The sequence below is a fragment of the Sphaerodactylus townsendi genome, linkage group LG16 (assembly GCF_021028975.2).
Source record: "Sphaerodactylus townsendi isolate TG3544 linkage group LG16, MPM_Stown_v2.3, whole genome shotgun sequence".
NCBI lineage: Eukaryota > Metazoa > Chordata > Lepidosauria > Squamata > Sphaerodactylidae > Sphaerodactylus > Sphaerodactylus townsendi.
In genome coordinates this window covers 19203432-19221493 of record NC_059440.1, presented here as the reverse complement: position 1 = coordinate 19221493, position 18062 = coordinate 19203432, and the positions used below count along the sequence as shown (strand labels likewise).

General features: G+C 48.6%; 2 protein-coding genes across 3 annotated transcripts; one reads left to right on the top strand and one right to left on the bottom strand.

The window, feature by feature from the left end:
* Position 1: 1 nt before the first annotated feature.
* LOC125445677 (tricarboxylate transport protein, mitochondrial-like) lies at positions 2-9094 on the bottom strand. The gene is made up of 9 exons (XM_048518896.1): positions 8965-9094; positions 8395-8502; positions 7134-7233; positions 6764-6902; positions 5554-5638; positions 4758-4862; positions 4097-4212; positions 3226-3299; positions 2-1757 (listed from the first exon to the last, which is right to left on the bottom strand). The coding sequence occupies exons 1-9, from the start codon at positions 9062-9064 to the stop codon at positions 1643-1645; spliced, it is 942 nt and encodes a 313-aa protein (XP_048374853.1). The 5' UTR covers positions 9065-9094; the 3' UTR covers positions 2-1642.
* Positions 9095-9137: 43 nt separating this feature from the next.
* On the top strand, positions 9138-17635 carry TEKT1 (tektin 1). Of its 2 annotated transcripts, none has more exons than XM_048518894.1 (8): positions 9138-9243; positions 11210-11468; positions 12213-12378; positions 13498-13626; positions 13938-14081; positions 14989-15211; positions 15926-16122; positions 17328-17635. In XM_048518894.1, exons 2-8 carry the CDS (start codon positions 11279-11281, stop codon positions 17485-17487), a joined length of 1209 nt encoding a protein of 402 aa, XP_048374851.1. In that variant the 5' UTR covers positions 9138-9243; positions 11210-11278; the 3' UTR covers positions 17488-17635. The 2 variants fall into 2 exon arrangements, with proteins under 2 accessions (XP_048374851.1, XP_048374852.1); XM_048518895.1 differs by lacking the exon at positions 9138-9243 and adding an exon at positions 10036-10122.
* The last annotated feature ends 427 nt before the right edge of the window (positions 17636-18062 follow it).

Genomic DNA, 18062 nt, shown 5'->3' with positions numbered 1-18062 from the left:
CTGTATGTATAAGACTTTGTTTATCCTTGAAAGTGAAACGTGTGAACCTGTACACCATGAACAGTGCTTCAAAAGTAACACAACGACAAAAAAGCAGCAGCAAATCAGAGAGAAAGTTCAAAAGGCCGATGTTAGAAAGGCACAAACAGAAGAAATTCTTTTCTCAGGCCAAGGATGCAGTGAGGTGCATCTGTGTCGAGAACAAACCCAAGGGACGATCCCAAGGACAAATCCAAGGAACAATCCTTGGATCGACTTCTCTGACCACTGGCTTCTCCTTTTTAACACTGACGGTCAGCCAAGTGGAGTGGTTGCATTTGACCTCAGAAACAAGCACCATCTCTTCTTCAAATGCTTTGGGGGGGCAGGGATTAAACCAGTCTGCAATAGTTTTGCTACAGGTTCTTGCAAGGGAGTTGGACGTCTGCAGTGCAGCAAAGGAACTTGGAATCAGCTCTCAGATGGGCTTCACCAAGATTTTCCGAGCCCAAGATTTAGCTGGGAGCCGCAGCAACAAGTATGAAATGAGTTTAAACAAGCGGAGCACAGACAGGCTAAGGCCCAAGTTGCCTGAAACCGGAGCCAAGGGCAGCTCAGGGCAAGCTCACAAAGTGGCAAAATATTATAGTGGCACAAAACAGCTTCTTCGCATGCTGTATCTAAAGAGAAGGCAGCCAATACATCTCTCTGTGCCTTCTGTCTTAAGACATTTGTGGGGGGACGGAGAGCCAGATGTTGGGTTTAGCTGCACTGATAAGAAAAAAGGCAACTTAAGGGCATTAAAGGTCCTCGACCCGGAAAAGCCCCAGCTCTCTGGGATTTTACACTACTGCCTAATCTTGCAAGGATTTGCACAGAGAGGATTTCCAAGGGCAGGGTGGAAGATGCATGTCTTCCCCTCTGTAAAGGCTTCAGAAGTCTATGTTTAAGACCAGTATTGTGTTAAAGAAACAGCAGCTGAACTGTACATATGAAGTTCAGTTTGTCAACCCGGACGCCATTTGCCACTTAATTCTCCCAGACCCCTCATGGATCAAAAGGTTGCTCCCTTCCCCTGCTCACAAAAGCTGTAATGCATCACTCTCCATACTATCAAATAGTAGTGTATGGTGGTCCTTTGCCATGAAAGGACAAAATAGCATTCGGTAATGTTTTAAGAGGAGTTTGTAAGCATACAAGTTAGTTGGAGTAAATCTGTTAGCCCTAGTTTGGTTTATGCTAGAGCAGCCCCTGCAGATTCTGGTAGCAAATGGGTTTCAATCATGTTTCCCGTTAAGTACTGCATAAGGAGTGTATCCACGGGAGCTTAAACCACATTGGACTGCATTTCAGTGCTCCGAAAATGATACTACCGAACAAAGCTTGGCTGCATTGCCACCCTCAGGAGGTGAGATACATTGCGTTCTTCAAGCATCTGTGGGCCTATACAGTGCCACAGTCCTGAAGTAGATGGATGGGGGGATATCACCAGTTCTTTGCTTAGCCTTTTCATTTAAAATGTTCCCACAAGTAGTCCACTGCAGCGATCAAGAGTCCTTTGGTGCCAGCGGCTGGCACAGTTGGCCCCACAAACAAAAACATTGCTTTTCCTAGTATTTTGAGAATCCATCAGCCTTCTCAGATCCTTTTTTGGTCAAGTCCATCAAATGGTTTTCCAGACCTTGTTGAGAAGTTTTACCACTTCTTCGTAAATCACAAACACAATGGCCACATCCAGACAAACCCGGCCGAGACGTGGAATGGTCCCTTTGTAGAATCTGCCAGGTGGGAAGATGCAGAGTAAGAAAAAAACTTTTGTTTTCTGGTTTGTGAAACCAGAAAGTACACACACACACACAGACACAGAGAGAGAAAGTACACACTGACAAAACCTAAACAAAAAGGGTATTGTGGCCTGCTGTCCATTCAGTGCACCTACTAATTCACCCAATGAGAGTCACAAGAATCCTACATGGAGAGAAAATTGTTCCCAATGATTCAAGCATATGAGCTAAAAATACCTGATGAACTGGCCTTCCTATTTGCAAATATGGATGATCACCCTAAGAATTAGAAAAAAAAGCCCAACTATCAAGTGTGGCTGTACCCAATATCCTGTCCTGTATTTTATTTAAAATACCAACTATCTCACAAATTCCAGGCCTCCTACCGTGTTTCCCCGAAAATAAGACAGGGTCTTATATTAATTTTTACTCCAAAAGATGCGTTAGGGCTTATTTTCAGGGGATGTCTTATTTTTTTCCATAACTTTGCGGGGGGAGGGGGGGGGCACGTGACCAGATCAGCTGCGCCGGGGAATCTGTAACTAGGGCTTATTTTTGGAGTAGGGCTTATACATCAAGCATCCTCCAAAAATCCCGAAAAATTATGCTAGGGCTTATTTTCGGGGGAACAGGGCAGCTTATGCCAACAACAAAAAATAAAAAAGGGGATTAGACCAGGGACCCTCTACATGTGAAATACATTCTCTTCCACTATAAGGTAGGTGCGTACTGTGCAATGCAGTACTCCTAACAGAAATGTTACAAATGAATAGATAACAGTGACAAGATTAGATTCTTGCAAGAAGGAGGTTGGGCTAGTTGCTGAAAGACTCAGCAAAAACCACGGGTGCCATCTGTGTACTCAAGTACAAGGCCAGACCGAACAGCACTCCAGAGCTGAGAATTTTCTCTTTTCTGGGGAAGGGCAGCCAAAAGAAGCTGAATGCCAACTTGCAAATCAACCTCTATCAACAAAACTTCCACCTCATGCCACACTTCTGTTTATAAGCACCGATTTAGCCTGCTATTGTGCTGCTCCCCATAAGGCGAAGTAACATCACACCAGTGAATCTGCAGTGAATAAACCAAGTTGTGAGTACAATCCCTAAAGCCCATCCCTAAAGCCCAGCACAGTGTGGGGTCTGGCCTTGGACACAGGATGACCTGCCCAGCAGCCAAGTTCATGCACTGGCTTTAGGGAAATCAGTCCCACACAGACGGACCTCCCTTGAAGAGTTGTCATGAAGCTAAGATACCACACTGGGCACTTTGGGAAAGGGTGGGATCTAAAGGTTACAAGCATATGCTATTTTCATGTAAGTCACTGCGAGACCCTCTGGGCAAGTGGTGACTTTGAAAATCTGATAAAACAATAAAGATTTAAATAAATTAAAAGCAATAAATAACAAAATAAAGATTTATCAGGGGCAAGGTTAGGGTTAGCAAACGTGAATTGACTTACGCCACGGGGCCCTCGTTTTTAAGGATCTGGTAAGCACAATCCAGCGTGCTCTTATATTTGTGGGCTTCCAATCCCTTGAAAGAAAAAGAAGAGAGGAGCAAGTGAGTGCAAACTCTTGCCAACTAGTTTTGCTTTCCAGCAAGGGCAGACCAGCTGTTTGAAATGTCCCCCCTCCCCCAGCAAGCTGCTCCTCCCCCTTCTGTGAGTTGCTGGCGATTCAGAAATAGGATTCTGAGTGAAGAGGACACCAGAAGCCAAACCAAGATACAGGGGGTGGATCATCTTACTTAAAGTTGAGCCCTGTTCCCAGATTAGCTGGGAGGTACGTGAGAAGGGATGAGCAGGGACCACAAAGCCACAGGAGAACAGTCTTTCAAAACATAAGAGCTCTGGGAGAGCTGTTAAAAATGATGAGACAGCTGTTGTAAGTTATGCCTGAGGATATCCATCACTTGTCCAGCTTCTAAAACTCACTGCCAAAAAGGAATTCAACAACAAGCAGTTCTAGCAGTAGGTAGTAAGTACAAGAGCTTAGATGCTGAGCCTTCATGTTGAAAGATAGGCTGTTCGACAGTGGAATTCACTGCCTCGGAGAGTGGTGGAGTCTCCTTCTTTGGAGGTTTTTAAAGAGAGGCTGGATGAACATATGTCAGGAGTGCTTTGATTGTGTGTTCCTGCATGGCAGGGAGTTGGACTTGATGGCCCTTGTGGTCTCTTCCAACTCTATGATTCTATGATTCACTATGGGGATTACTGGCACATTCGCGTGGAGCTGTAAGGAACTGCAGGAGCTCCATTTCGGAAGGCTGTTTTTGGCAGTCTCAAAATATGGAATTCAGTCTCTCATTTCAACTACGTGAGGTTTCATTACCTGCATCCTGGTTTTGATGACATCTAGGGGAGTGTTGCCAAAGACGCTGACGGCACCTGCAGTTGCCCCGAACATAGCTGTGACAAAGGGATTCATCTCCTTGTGGGGACTGTCCCCTGGTGGGCCAGTGGGTAGACAAAATGAAGATTATAAAACCAGGATCCACAGCATTGGGGTTATTTATTTATTTTATTACATATTCCACCCTCCCTGTCTGAAGTCTGGCTCAGGACAGTGTACAAACGTATTTAAAACATTCTACTATTACATAAAATTCACTATTCAGACATATCGTTAAAAACTCAAGATGGCAAGAGCCTATACGAAACTATCCAGCCAAACTTGAACATAAACCCCTGCTAAAGAACTGTCTGAGCCTGGGAGAAGTCAGGGTCCTGCAGAGTGACAAGACGTGTTGATAGTTCATTGTTGTAGGGAGACTGGTGTATGACATCTGGACATATGAGTGGCCTCAACCAAGGTTATTCAGAAAAATAACCTTGGGAAACCACCCATGAGGAGCTACCACCAGTACAAAATGGTTTCCTTGCATTAGCAGACTCAGACATTTATTTATTTCAAGTTTATATCCTGCCCTATCCCCGCAGGGCTCATCCGAGTTCTGCGCCCAGGGATGAACAACGGATCCCCCGCTCCTTACCTAAATACCAGTTACGGAAAGAAGTCATCACAAAGAATCGGATGGCCTGGTTGGAACCTTGTTTGAGGACAGTGGCTGTGAGGCCTTGATATGTCCCACGCAGACCTACAAGAGAGAGGATCCTCTACACTTTGCTGGCTGGTTTACTAAGGGTTACCAATAGCTGAATCTCCAGTGACTCTGGACAAGGGCTACTTGGAAACTATAGGGATTCCGGATCAAGAGTGAAACTGACCAGTACTGGGTACTCACACTCACAAATTACCCGGGTTCAATTCCCTACATATTCATTATCCAACGTTTGCAAGAATGGCCATGCCTGCAGCTGAAAGCAAAACCCCTCCAGTTCAAACAGAAGCTCAAACCATCCTCTTTAAAGCCATCACAGTGGCCACATTGCTGGAAGTGGATGGGGCAAAACCTTAGTTCCAATCTCCACTCAGCAGGGGAATTTAGAGCCGTCTTGGGCAAGTCATGCTTTCAGCCTAATCCTACCTTACAGGGTGGAAGGCCAACCGTGCCATTTTAAGCACTGCTACGCCCTTCTTAGCCCATTGACTTTAGTTGGGTTAGAAGGGTATAACTTTGCTTTGGATTGCACTGTAGCATGCTGTCAGGATCAGAGTGCAGATCCACAAAACAAGTCAATAAACTCTCGTATCTCTAGAACTAACGTATCATCTGTGGACACCAATACTCTGACATCTATTCCCTTAAGGAAAATTAATCAGGAAAGAGTTTTCCCCCTCGGTCACTGCAAAGACTGAAGCTTATCTGCGTTTCAGCAAGACCTTACCTTGTTCTTGCACAATTTCACGCACCCCGTGGAAAAATCCTCGGTATTTGGGATTGGGAGAGCCTTGATCATGGATAAACTTCACCTGAACCAAATGCAGAAATTATTTCAGCATAAAAACTTGGAGGGAGGAAATGATTCAGGGGGGAGAGAGAAGAGGCATTTCTGGGAAAATATGTTGGCAAAAGTCTTACCAATGTGAAGTGACAAACAGACACACCTGATGCTGCCTTATAATGAACCAGTCCATTGGTCCATCAGGGTCAATATAGCCTACTCTGATTGGAAGTGAGTGACTCAAGTCTTTTCCATCAAGTGACACTCTTGTAACTGGAGATGTGCAAGATTAAACCTGGGCCCTTGCGCATCTAAAGCAGATGCTCTGCCATTAAGCCATGGACCCATCCATATAAGCAGTAGTGGTATGGCATAATAAAGATCCCTAGGTCTCGTGCTGATGGAGGAAGCGCTCATCACTGAGCGCTGCATCCAGGCTGATGGCAAGCAGGGATATCACTGAGGCTGCATCCAGGCTGATGGCAAGCAGGGGTTTTCAGAACCATGGTGCCCATAACCCACTTCAAACTCTGGATTTCAAATACTGATTAGTGCTTGGGACATGTTAGCATTCAGCTCAGTTAGCATCAGTGGCATATGTTATATGAAATTATAGCGATGCCAAGAAAGAGGGGGATTTATTTGCCTGCAGAGTTCTCAGACATAAAATGTTTGAGTTCCCTTGAGCTCCAGGCAATGTTCCTCACACTAGGGGTGAGTGGGGGGTGGAGACTATTCTCTCAGCTGATGCCAAGCAGTGAGGAAGGGGGTCACTGACATGGTTTAGGAAGCCCTCTCCACTGTGTGCAAAGCAAAGAGGGCCCTTGTCTGGCTGTACAGTGTCCCTTGCTTGCTGAGGTGTCTGGTTCCTTCTCCCTTCAAGACAGACTGTCGACGTTCATTGTATTAACCAGAGTTGGTGAAAAATGCATTGCTGCAGTCCAATTGAGAAAGGCCTTCTCTGTGGAATGTTGTTCCTATTCCTATTCCACTCCATACAAGCAAAACCTAACGCTCCAGATGATGATCCGCAAAGGGAAACCAACAAGATTCTCTGATCAACAGAGCTCTGAACGCAACCGGTCGCATTTGGCCTAGCAACTGAAAGGAGAGAGATCTCAGAGAGCAGCCCTTGAGAATTTGCTTGCCCTACCTTGACAGTCTCCATGGGACAGACAACCACCACGGCCTCTGCCACGCCTGCTCCAAGGCCACAGAATAAACTCTTCTTGCTGTCCAGTTTTCCATTTGAATCCTTGGCATAACTGCTGAGGAACTCAAAGACTCCAAATCTGCAGGAAACCAGGATTTTGTCAGTGCATCTTCCTTTAGATAATGGCCGGGGGTGGGGGATGTACTTAGATGCTGCATAGATTGTGAGCCTCATGGCCACACCCAATCCAGATCCAAAAAAGCCAACATGAGCAAGAAAGCTGGGATAAATGGCATTGACAGGGACTAAGTCCTCTGCCCATAAGTTAGTTTCAAAGGATAAATAGATGTAAGAATGTGGAGCATCCTACCTGACTGCAGATTTTGGAATGGATCCATAGAGCAGAGAGCTGAGGCCCCGGTACAGCCCTCGAAAGCCGTGATCTTGTACAGTCAGCCTCACGCAGTGACCTGCAAGGCATTACCCAAACCTTAATGAATACAGTGAACATGCACGTAGCTTGGCTCATTTGCCTTGAGCAGTTAACCTCTTGGGCATTCTGTACTTTCTCAGAAACTGACTTTTTCATTCCTACCTGATGGGGCCAGAATGCATTTCCTGGTCTCAACCCAGCCACAAGGGGAGAGCCTGAGGCTCAGTGATAACGCAGCTGCTTTGCATGCAGAAGGCAGTGGGGTTCAATCTTGGAAATTATTTCAGGTATTTGGAAGGAGATTTTGGAGAGTTTCTGCCAGTCAGAGCTTCATAGCCTCATGCTTTATGAGGCAGCTCCGCCTATCCAAGCCCTGCTTTCTCTAAAGAAGAGGATCAGGTACTACTACAGGTATCTGTGGCATATTTGTTTGGGGTAGGTTGTGTGGCAAAGGGCTTGCACATGATTGGACGAAAGGGGGGCTTGCACAGAAGAGAAAGATCATTATAACAGACTACGTGATAAACTGACAGGTAATTAATCTTAACAACGCAGAGGTGCAAATACTACATCCATAATTTAAACTTAGTGTTTAGGTAGCTGAGCGCATGCACTAGAATCACTGAGATATTGCTTCACATCTAATTGCGTGTCTTAATAACTTGGAAAGGAGAATTTTGCATGTTCACAAGCATGACATTAATGGATATCTGAAGAAATGAGAGAGTCTATAAACTACAAAACAGGCATAGAATTTTGGGGCCCCATTAATAACAGCATTATCTATATCCTGATGCTGGCATAACAGTTTGGACTTTGGAGATTTTTGCATGTCTGCTTGCATGAAAACTGTATCTTCGTGACGTTGTTGAACCGACATGTGAATCTTTATTGTGAATGTATTAAATTATAGTTGTAGTATTTGAACCGCTGTGTTGGTAAGATTCATTACCAGTCTGTTTATCGTGTAGCCTGCTACAGTGTTCTCTCTCTCGGGTCGGATTTTTGTGCTATAACTGTTGTTTGGTGATTGTGGGGTACAGAACAGGACAGCCAACATGACCGGATGGCAAGACAGGGTGAACCCAAATGGGCCCTGAACCTTTGCCATGATGTCATTGGTATCAGCGAGGGGCGAGAGGCTTCCCTGCCTGCTGTCTGCACCTTCCATTCGCTCTTGCACTAGACAAAATCTCACCAATGCCTCTGTACCGAGGAGGGTTGGCCCTTTCGTCCAGTTGCAACTGTGTTTTGACATATTCCGTAGGGAAAGTGATGCAGATCTCAATACCTCCAGCGATGCCACCTGTGCGGAAGAGAAAAGGAGATGTGCTGGCCTGGGGGCAGACAGGCTTCATTTGGTATGAGAAAGAATTGGCACAGGCCACATTCATGGCACAGAATGTGCAGGTGACTGATGCGTTGCATGAAGAACTCCACCCTTTTGTCTGCGTTGAATTTACTGCTGGTCAATTGCACGGGAGTTTGGTCGGCCAGTTCAAATGGGAGGATTCAAACACCGCTGCAAAAGATTCCCGGGGTGCAACTGATGCACACGAACGTATCTCATGCAAAGCTGGCGGGGGGGTCCACAGGTTGCAAAGTGCAAACTCCCCCACCGGCCCGCCCATCCTGGCTACAAGACTGAACTGTCAAGCAAAAGGATGCCACGCGCATGCGCACCTCTGTCCCTCCCCTCCCCCCCTCCCTCAGCGTTCTGCGCCCCTTTGAATAGCGAAGAGGGGAGAAACGGCTCGCGACGCCTCACCTGCCAGGATGGCCTTCCCCGGGTGGGTCAGCTTGGCCCGGCCTGCGGGGGCTGCGGCTGCGGCTGGGGCTCGGCCCCCCCTGGGCTGAGACGCGGCCATTCCTCCCCACCAGCCGGTCTGAGGCGGCAGCTGGTCCCTCACTGTTTTTCAACATTCATGAGCGCTTATGAATATTAGCGTATGGCGCGGCGGGACCGAGTCGGGCTCGAGACGGTCTCACGAGGACACTGATTGGCTGCGGCGGGCTGGTGTGGCTCCGCGATTGGCTGTGGCCGGAGGTGAGGCGAGATGGGTGGGGCCAAGCGGTTCCTTTGATGCGGCGTAGGGCATGCGCAGAAGGGACCTACGGTGGGGACAAAGGGGTTTCCTGCAGACCTTGGTGGGTGGGTCTGCGCTCAACGCCTTGAGTGATTGTTAGCTGGGTCTAGTGCTTCTGCCATGTAGACAGTCTGTTATTGCCCGTAGGCAAAAAGGAAGTCACTGCCCCGAGTAGCTTCCCATGCAATATTGCAAATTGTGGGAGAGGTCAGGTGCCCCTGAGGATGAGGCAGAGAAGTGGCTACTCCATGTCTTTTAGGGAAGAGGGGAGGGAAGAACACCACAAGCACATTTGAACGGGAAGCCTCCAGGAAGAAAAGTTTGGATTTCTCTCCTGTAAGGAGACTGAAGGCGGTTTACAACAGCCCTGTAAAGTAGGTCAGCAGTGTTGCCTAAGCCTTCCCACCAATGAGGTTCACTGTATTCAACCCGAGGACCCTCCAACTTCTCTTCGCAACAATTTCAGCCACGTGGAACCGCTGCTGAAACAGAGATGTGTCGGGGCTCTTATGCCCGGCACCAGCTCCCAACCTAGTCCTTCCAAAATTCAGCAATCTCGCAGTGGCCCCCTGACAAAGGACTGAGGGCGGGATTCTTGGCCTGGCCCCATTCAAAGCCATGCGCGGGTTCCCGTTCATTCATTCTTTCTTTCTTCCTCCCCGCCTCCGAATGCGGCAGCCAATCAGGGCCGCGTTCTGAAGTCCCGCCCCGTCACCGCGGCGAAGCGTCTCTATGACGACGGGTTTGTTTTAGATCCTAGGCTCCGGAGCAGAAGTCGCGCGCTGGGCTCTTGCTTGCCTGTCTACGAGGGCCACGGGAAAAGGACTGGCTGCAAAGGGGTGCGTCGCCGGCGGGAGGGACTGGCGTGTGTTTCCGCTTGGTTTGTCCACAAAGGCAATGAAATGGGGGAAGTTGCATTTTGCGGTGGGTCCGGGGACCCCCTTTTTTGAGCTAGGAAAGGGTGCCTCGGAGCTCGTGCAGAGTTCCTGCTGGGAAAAGACCACTCACCCCCTCAAGGTGCGGCGATGTATAATCCCCTTCCGCACTTTCAATCCACTTTCAGTGTACTTTGCAGCTGCATTCTACTGTGCAAAATAGCAGAATCCACATGCAAACAATTGTGAAAGTGGATTGGAAGTTCATTGTTCTGCCTGTGCGGAAGGGGCCTAGATAAAGGAACCACCAAGCCTTTTTGCAGGCTGCTATTCTGCTTCAGTTGTTGCTCGGAGATGCTTTTGGGGATGCATATTCTGTGATAATGCTTAGCATGCTTTTAGCCACATGTCCATTGGTTGGGAAAGGATGGGATATAAATCCAATGAATAATAAAAATAGGGTATAGGACTCAAAGCTCCCATTGTCGCATAGGAGCTCTGAAAGCAGAGCATGAGATGTTATACTACAATCAGAGAGAAATCAAGAATGAGAAGGGAAAAATAGCATCCCCCCCAGTGGTGGGATCCAAAATTTTTAGTAACAGGTTCCCATGGTGGTGGGATTCAAACTGTGGTGTAGCGCCAATGGGACTGGGCGGGGCACAACAGGGGCATGGCCGGACATTCCGGGGGCGGGGCATTCCTGGGTGGGGCTGTGGCAAGGACGCAGCTGCTGCGCCGGTCCTTGGGCAGGAAACGAATGCACACGGGCGCAGGCTGCCACGCACGCCGGCATACCTCCTGCTAGACTGCTTCAAGTTCTGCGTGCTACTGCTGAGAGGAGGGCGTAACTAAGGCAAAAATCACATGGCAAAATCACCAATTAGTAACCCCCTCTCAGCACACACAAATAATTAGTAACCTACTCTCGGGAACCTGTGAGAACCTGCTGGATCCCACCTCTGATCCCCCCCCCCAATTATTTTATTTAGTACTTGGACTTCTTGCTAAAGCAGCCTGGGTCTTCTCTTTGCTTCTGTCTCCCACGCAGGTTGGCTTCGCCAGATCTCCAGGTTCTTCCAATTCCCGGCTTGTCTCCCGAGTTCTTTCAGAAAAGGCCATGGCCAAGCTGTTGCAGGTGCCCCCCAGGTTTCTCCCCCCAGAATGGTACATTGCCAACAAGACCCAGTATTCCACTGCTGAGGCCCAGCAATCCCGCTCAGAGCGCCTCGTGGATGAGAGCCAGCGGCTGGTGGATGAGATTGACAGGACGACGCAGAAGACCCAAAGTGATGTGAACAAGAGAATAGGTGCGGACTGGCTGAGCAGCTCTCGAACTCAAGCCTCGGGTCATGAGGAGCTGGATTCACGTCTCTGATGGGTCACCACCAGACCAGTTATCTGCTGCCCAAACTTAGCAGTATAGTGCAGACAAGCAGGTTGATCCTTGAAGTTATTTATTGAGAAAAGCAGTTATTTGAAATTAACAACATTTGCAGTAAATTGACACAACTGGTTCCATTTCACAAGTGAATGCAGCATTTGAGGGTTGATGGGAGCTTCCATCCATAGGGACAGTATATCTGCTACTAGGACCAAAAGTGTTTTGTGCCTTGCTTGTAGGTTCCCAGGGTCATCTGGCTAGCCCTTTTTGGCAAGAGTACTAGACTGTGTCTTCTTTAGCAAGGCTTTTCTTACACTCTCAATAACAGAGGGGTAAATGGAAGATCCAAAACTGAGATTTTTAGCCCCGTCACACAGAAGTAATGATCATCTTTGAGTGCTGTGTGGTTTCCGGGCTGTATGGAAACCATACAGCCCGGAAACCACACAGCACCCAAGTGATTCTGGCCGTGAAAGCCTTCGATCATCTTTGAGTTTATCCACCATCTTGTTCTCCATTTTAGTTTCTAGTCACGAGGGACAGTTGCTTACATTTGCCAGGACAGTTCTAGTTATACCAAAAGCTCTGAGTTCTAGTTACCTCTTGCCAGGCCTGGCCTTTTCCTTTTGGGGAGAGGTGATCTAATGTTCTTTCACTGCTCCTCTTGCAGAGCAGAGGCTAGAAGAGATAAAATTCTGGAAGCAGCAGCTGGATGACAAACTCGACCAGGTTGTGAAAGAGACAGAGGTGCTTTTGACCTTTAGAACTCGGCTGGAGAAGGCCTTGGAAGGCTGCAAAGAGCCGCTCTTCATTGTACAAGAGTGTCTCCTAAACCGGTGAGAAGGCAAAGGGGTGGGGATTCTCTCCCATCAGTAGATCCCAGCTTGGTATGGGCCAGGAAGAATCCAGTGGATTTGGTCCCACTGCTTGTGGTTATTTATATATGTGTAGCCCACCCACCTGACCTGGATGGCCCAGGCTAGACTGATCTCATCAGATCTCTGAAACCGAACAGGGTTGGCCCTGGTTAGTACTTGGATGGGAGACCACCAAGTCGAGGGTTGCTATGCACAGGCAGGCAGAGGCAAACCACCTCATCTCTTACCAAAGAAGAGAGCCAGCGTGGTGTGGTGGTTAAGAGCAGGTGCTCTCTAATCTGGAGAACCAGGTTTGATTTCCTGCTCTGCCACTTGAACTGTGGAGACTTATCTGGTGAACCAAATTAGCTTGTGCACTCCAACACATGCCAGCTGGGTGACCTTGGGCTAGTCACAGTTCTTCGGAGCTCTGTCAGCCTCAACCACCTCACAGGGTGTTTGTTGGGGGGGAAGGAAAAGAGATTGTCAGCCCCTTTGAGTTTCCTTACAAGAGATAAATCCAACTCTTCTTCTTCATCATCATCAAATCCCCTGCCTTGTCCTCAGGGATGCCTGCTTGAAATCCTGCTATCATGAAACCAAGCCCGGGAGAGCCAGGCCTGTTTCAATAAATTCTGGGTCCTTTTCTCCAATAACTCCAACCAGCTGAGTTCTCAAAGATTTATTGGAAAACAGAAATCAAAGAAATAAAATAAAATGCAGTTACAGAGATTTGCTCAGCTGAATAAATTCTTATGGATCTCTTGGGACATCCAGCCCAGAGGTGCTTCTCTTTGCTTAGCCCATGATAGAGTCACCTAGTCTTTGTTCTCTTACTTTCCAAGAAAACTTTCCCCCTTGCCATGCGGTCCCCACAATGTTTGAAGTGCCTTATTTGGGCATCTTCCTGTCCTGGGTAATTTCCATGGCCTTTTGGTGTCTCCATCTGGAGGTCTTGAGATCAAAGGCCGATTTTAACATGTAGGTGTGATTCTGCTAGTTTACCTGCCTATGACTGTGTTGGCACTTTTGAATTTCTCCTGATGTACCGGAGAGGAAAACCCACAATGTCACCCCTTTCTCCATCCTTTATTTTAGGGAGCGGCGGGTTGGGATCGATCTGGTCCATGACGAGGTGGAACAGGAGCTGATCAAAGAAGCCGAGGTCCTCCAAGGTGTGATTGCTCTGCTGGAACGCACCCTGGAACAAGCCAACGAGCAGATTCGGTATGGGGGTGGCTGAGGAGCAAGAAAGTAGCTCGGGTTTTACAGGTGGGGTGGGCGGGAGAAGAATGCTAGATCTGGGGGGTGGGGTGTATAGGCAGAGGCAGAGCTGCAAACTAGGTGGCCGTGAGCATGTGGCCGTGCTGGGGCACACCAGTATAGGGTTGCCAGCTTCCAGGTGGGACCTGGAGACCCCCCCTCCGGAATTGCAGCTCATCTCCAGACTATAGAGATAATTTCCCCTGGAGGAAATGGATGCTTTGGCAGGACGCAGCAACTCAGTGTGGGACGATTTACCGCATTTCCATTTCTAGGCTAAATCGCGCTGCCAAATACAACCTGGAAATGGACCTGAAGGACAAATATACTGCATTGACCATTGACAATTACTGCTCCAGCTTGAACAATAACACGCCGGATATCCGATATGCCCAGAATGTCACGACGGTGGATGACAGGCAAGCCCCTCCCCAAAAGCCCTGGTTCTGGATCTGAACCATGTCCTTACTTGAGAGTAAGGTAGTGCCAAGGTGAGCCAGTGGAGTATAGTAAGCCTCTCCATGTAAAGAGAAAGCATGGGGCATTTTCTGGAGCTTCTGAGTGGGAGGGAAGTCAAACCCGAGGGACCAGCTGAATTGTCAGACGGTCGCAGGAAGGCAATGGAAAACCATTAGTCTCTTGCCTTGAAAACCCTACTGGGCCTTCATGAACGGGCTGCCACTTGCTGGCACTTTATGCACATAGACATACACAGAAAGCACAACTGTATGGCCAAAGCCCATTGGGCTTCGACAGAGTAATGCTACATATGGGTGCTGTGTGGTTTCCAGGCTTTATGGCCATGTTCTAGCAGCATTCTCTCCTGACGTTTCGCCTGCATCTGTGGCTGGCATCTTCAGAGGATCTGATGTTGGGAAAGCAATATATCTGTTGGAGTGTCCAGGGTGGGTGAAGAAACATTGTCTGTGAGTATCAAAGAAGGCAACCAGGTCAATAGTTGAGGGCATCTGAATAGAAGTATGAGTAACAATGAAGTCTATAGCATGGGAGTAACAATGGAGATAGCAAGGTCACTGGTGGGAGCATCTGAAAAGAAGTATCCTGGCCTTTGTTTCCTTTGTCTATGGTCATCCTGTGTTTGGATGGAGCTGGTTAGACACTGTCTTGACCTGCTCTTAACCACTACACCATGCTGGCTCTCCACATAACATCTCCACATTTTTAAAAATAATATCAGCTACTTTCTGTACTGCATCGCCCAGAAACCTCAGAAGCGGCTCTTTTCTATTCAGATGCCTTCATTTCTCAGTTTCGGCATCCAGAGTCAATCTAATCTCACTCCACCCTCTTTCATTTTCTCGATAGCTCAGTGAGCCCTGAGGAATGGCTCGAGTTCTCAAATGCGAATGTCGAAAAGGCCGACAAACAGCGGAACAATTCCTTGGCCCTCCGTGCCTTGATCGACAGCATCCTGTCCCAGACGGCGAGCGACATGCGCAAACAGAACAAGACGGTGAACGTTGCTTTTCAGAACAGGGTGAAGGAGACGAAGGATGCGAAAGCCAAGCTAGAGATGCACCTGGCAGAGGTGAGCACTATGCAAACAAATACCCAGTACAAATGATAAGAAGCAGAGCTAACTCAGCATGCCTTGTGTGTGCTGGCACAATCAAACAATAAATTGCAGTGCACCTGTGCATAAAGTTAATATACCTTTGTTGCAATAATAGCAAAAAGCCGTGGAGGCTTATCTAGTGAACTAGATCAGCTTGTGAACTCCCAACACATGCCAGCTGGGTGACCTTGGGCTAGTCACAGTTCTTCGGAGCTCTCTCAGCCCCGCACACCTCACAGGGTGTTTGGTGTGTGTGTTGGGGGGGGGGGAGATGGTTGTAAGACCTTTGAGTCTCCTTACAGGAGAGAAAGGGGGGATATACATCCAGTTCATCTTCTTCTTCTTCTACTACCACTACCACCACCACCACCTTGCTGGGGTTTAACCCTGCATGAAACAGCAGAGAGCTGACCCTGGGAACTGGCTGCTGGAGCCTTGGATGGAGCAAATGCGATTGGCTGCTGCTGAGCCATCTGCCTAAGCTCCTAACGGGATGAGTGTGAGTGACGGGCAGTGGGAGCTTGCTGGATTTTTCCCCTTGTCCATCAAGGGGGTGTGGCCTTGGTGGGCCCCAAGGCAGCTGTTCCTGTTGCCCACTGGCTAAGACCAGCCTCATTTTCCTGTATCTCGTCCTCCTAATTTCTGCAATCACCATGTTATGAGCTTCATCTTTGGCTTTGGTCACAGGTGATGGAGCAGATCAGTTCCCAAGAGAAGAATATTGCTGCCCTGAAGAAAGCCATCCTCGACAAGGAAGGGCCGGCGAAGGTGGCGGCGACGCGCCTGGAGACTCGGACTCACCGGCCCAACGTGGAGCTCTGCCGAGACCCGGTGCAGTACCGACTCATCAAAGAGGTGCACGAAATCAACCACAACATTCAGAGGTGAGTGAAATGCAGAAAGGCAGCTGCAGCTGGGCCTGGTTTGAAGACCTTTCTCACTTGGGCCCCACCTACCTCGCAGGGTGTTTGTTGTGAGGGGGGGAAGGGAAAGGAGTCTGTAAGCCCCTTTGAGTCTCCTTACAGGAGAGAAAGGGGGGATTACAAATCCAACTCTTTTTCACCTGCATGCCCTTTCCTCAATGGCACTGGGCAATGTGTGTGGCTGGGACTACCACCGTTGCGACCAGGTTTTCATCACTTTTCCCTGGTGGTGTTGAGCAACCAGAAGCACAGGAAGTTGCACACTTGCAAGTGGGCAAGGGAAGGGCATGCAGACAGCTGGCAGACAAGGTGTGCAGGCAAGGGTCAGGGTCAATGGACCCTGCCAAAATCCCTGGCAGATGCCCCACCTCCAGATATGCTGCCACCAGCCTTGATTTGAACACCCTGTGCTGTCTAACAGGGTCTGAAACAGATCGTCCGACACGGCACCCGCTGTCCTGAGCATCAAAACTTCTCTGTTGTCTTTCAAAGCCTGCTTCTGGCCCTTCTTTGCTCAGCAGCCGCCCTTGAACATAACATAGCATCAGCACTCCCTCAAGAAATCACAGGCTAGAATGGGACCAAGCAGGACTCCCAGGGGCCACCAAGCATTGATGCCCTGAATTACTGTGTACCTCCTCCTGCAAAAAAAAAAGCATGCAAACCTGGTTGATCAAGTTAATCAAGTTATACATTTGCTTTTTGTGGCACCATTTTTGTCAAAAGCAGAGGGAATGCCTCCCATTGACAGCTGTCAGATAGGACTGCTAGAAGGCATTATGAGGATGTTGAGGGCCTGTTTGTCCACTTTGGCTCAAATAAGAAGAGTTTGGATTTATACCCCACCTTTCTCTCCTGTAAAGAGGCTCAAGGTGGCTTAACAAGCTCCTTTACTCTCCCCACAACAGACACCTTGTGAGGTGGGTGAGGCTGAGGGAGTTCTGAAGAACTGTGACTAGCCCAAGGTCACCAGGCAGGAGTGCGGAAACACAGCTGGTTCACCAGATAAGCCTCCGCCACTCAGGTGGAGGAGTAGGGAATCAAACCCTGTTCTCCGGATTAGAATCCACCACTCTTAACCACTGCACCACACTGACTCTTGGCCCCTTGGAAGACCACGGGATGCTGTCCTTAAAAGTCTTTTCCTTTGCTCCTCCCTCCTTTAGGCTGACGGACACACTGGCTCAGGCTAAAGTAGAACTGAAAGGGCTGTGCCGGCAGCAGCTTTCCCTGGAAGAGGAGATCCAAGTCAAAGCAAACACCCTGTACATTGACGAAGTGCTTTGCATGCAAATGAGGGAGTCCATCTGCATCCACAACTTCTAACGCCTCAATGCCACCCGGGCCTTAGTTAGCCCTACACAGAACTGCTTGGATTGACCGCTTGAAACTGCCTAAATTTCACCCCCGCCTTTGCATTGACTGAATGCCTGCTGTACGCTTGAAATAGAAAAAAATAAATTAGGGAACATCAGTGGCCCACTGGCTCGTGTTAGGAGTCAGCACCCACCTCTCCTGTAGCCATTAGGTCCCCATTACAGGGAGCTGGTCCAGAGAGGGCTGGAGGGTAGGAAACCCAATGGGACTAGAACCTGCAACCAAGTTCCAGTTTGCACCTGAACATATAAGAAGGGTTTGGATTTATACCCCACTTTTCTCAAATTTATGGAGTCTCAAAGCGGCTTACAAACGCCTTCCCTTCCTCTCCCCACAGCAGACACTTTGTGAGAGAGTTCTGAGAGAACTGTGATTGGCCCAAGGTCACCCAGCAATGTCGAAGTGGGGAAATAAACCCGATTCACCAGATTAGAGTTCGCCACTCATGCAGAGGAGTGGGGAATCAAAGCTGGCCCTCCAGATTATAGTCTGCCACTCTTAACCACTACACCACGCCGGCTCTC

Bases quoted from the DNA above. Each gene is read 5' to 3' on its own strand.
- LOC125445677 (XM_048518896.1), bottom strand. From the start codon at position 9,064: ATGGCCGCGTCTCAGCCCAGGGGGGGCCGAGCCCCAGCCGCAGCCGCA. The intron at 6,903-7,133 runs GTAGGATGCTCC...GGTTTCCTGCAG, and splicing joins ATTCCAAAATCTGCAGTCAG to ATTTGGAGTCTTTGAGTTCC. The intron at 1,758-3,225 runs GTAAGTCAATTC...CCCACCTGGCAG, and splicing joins AAAAACGAGGGCCCCGTGGC to ATTCTACAAAGGGACCATTC.
- TEKT1 (XM_048518894.1), top strand. From the start codon at position 11,279: ATGGCCAAGCTGTTGCAGGTGCCCCCCAGGTTTCTCCCCCCAGAATGG. The intron at 15,212-15,925 runs GTGAGCACTATG...CTTTGGTCACAG, and splicing joins TAGAGATGCACCTGGCAGAG to GTGATGGAGCAGATCAGTTC. The intron at 16,123-17,327 runs GTGAGTGAAATG...TCCCTCCTTTAG, and splicing joins ATCAACCACAACATTCAGAG to GCTGACGGACACACTGGCTC.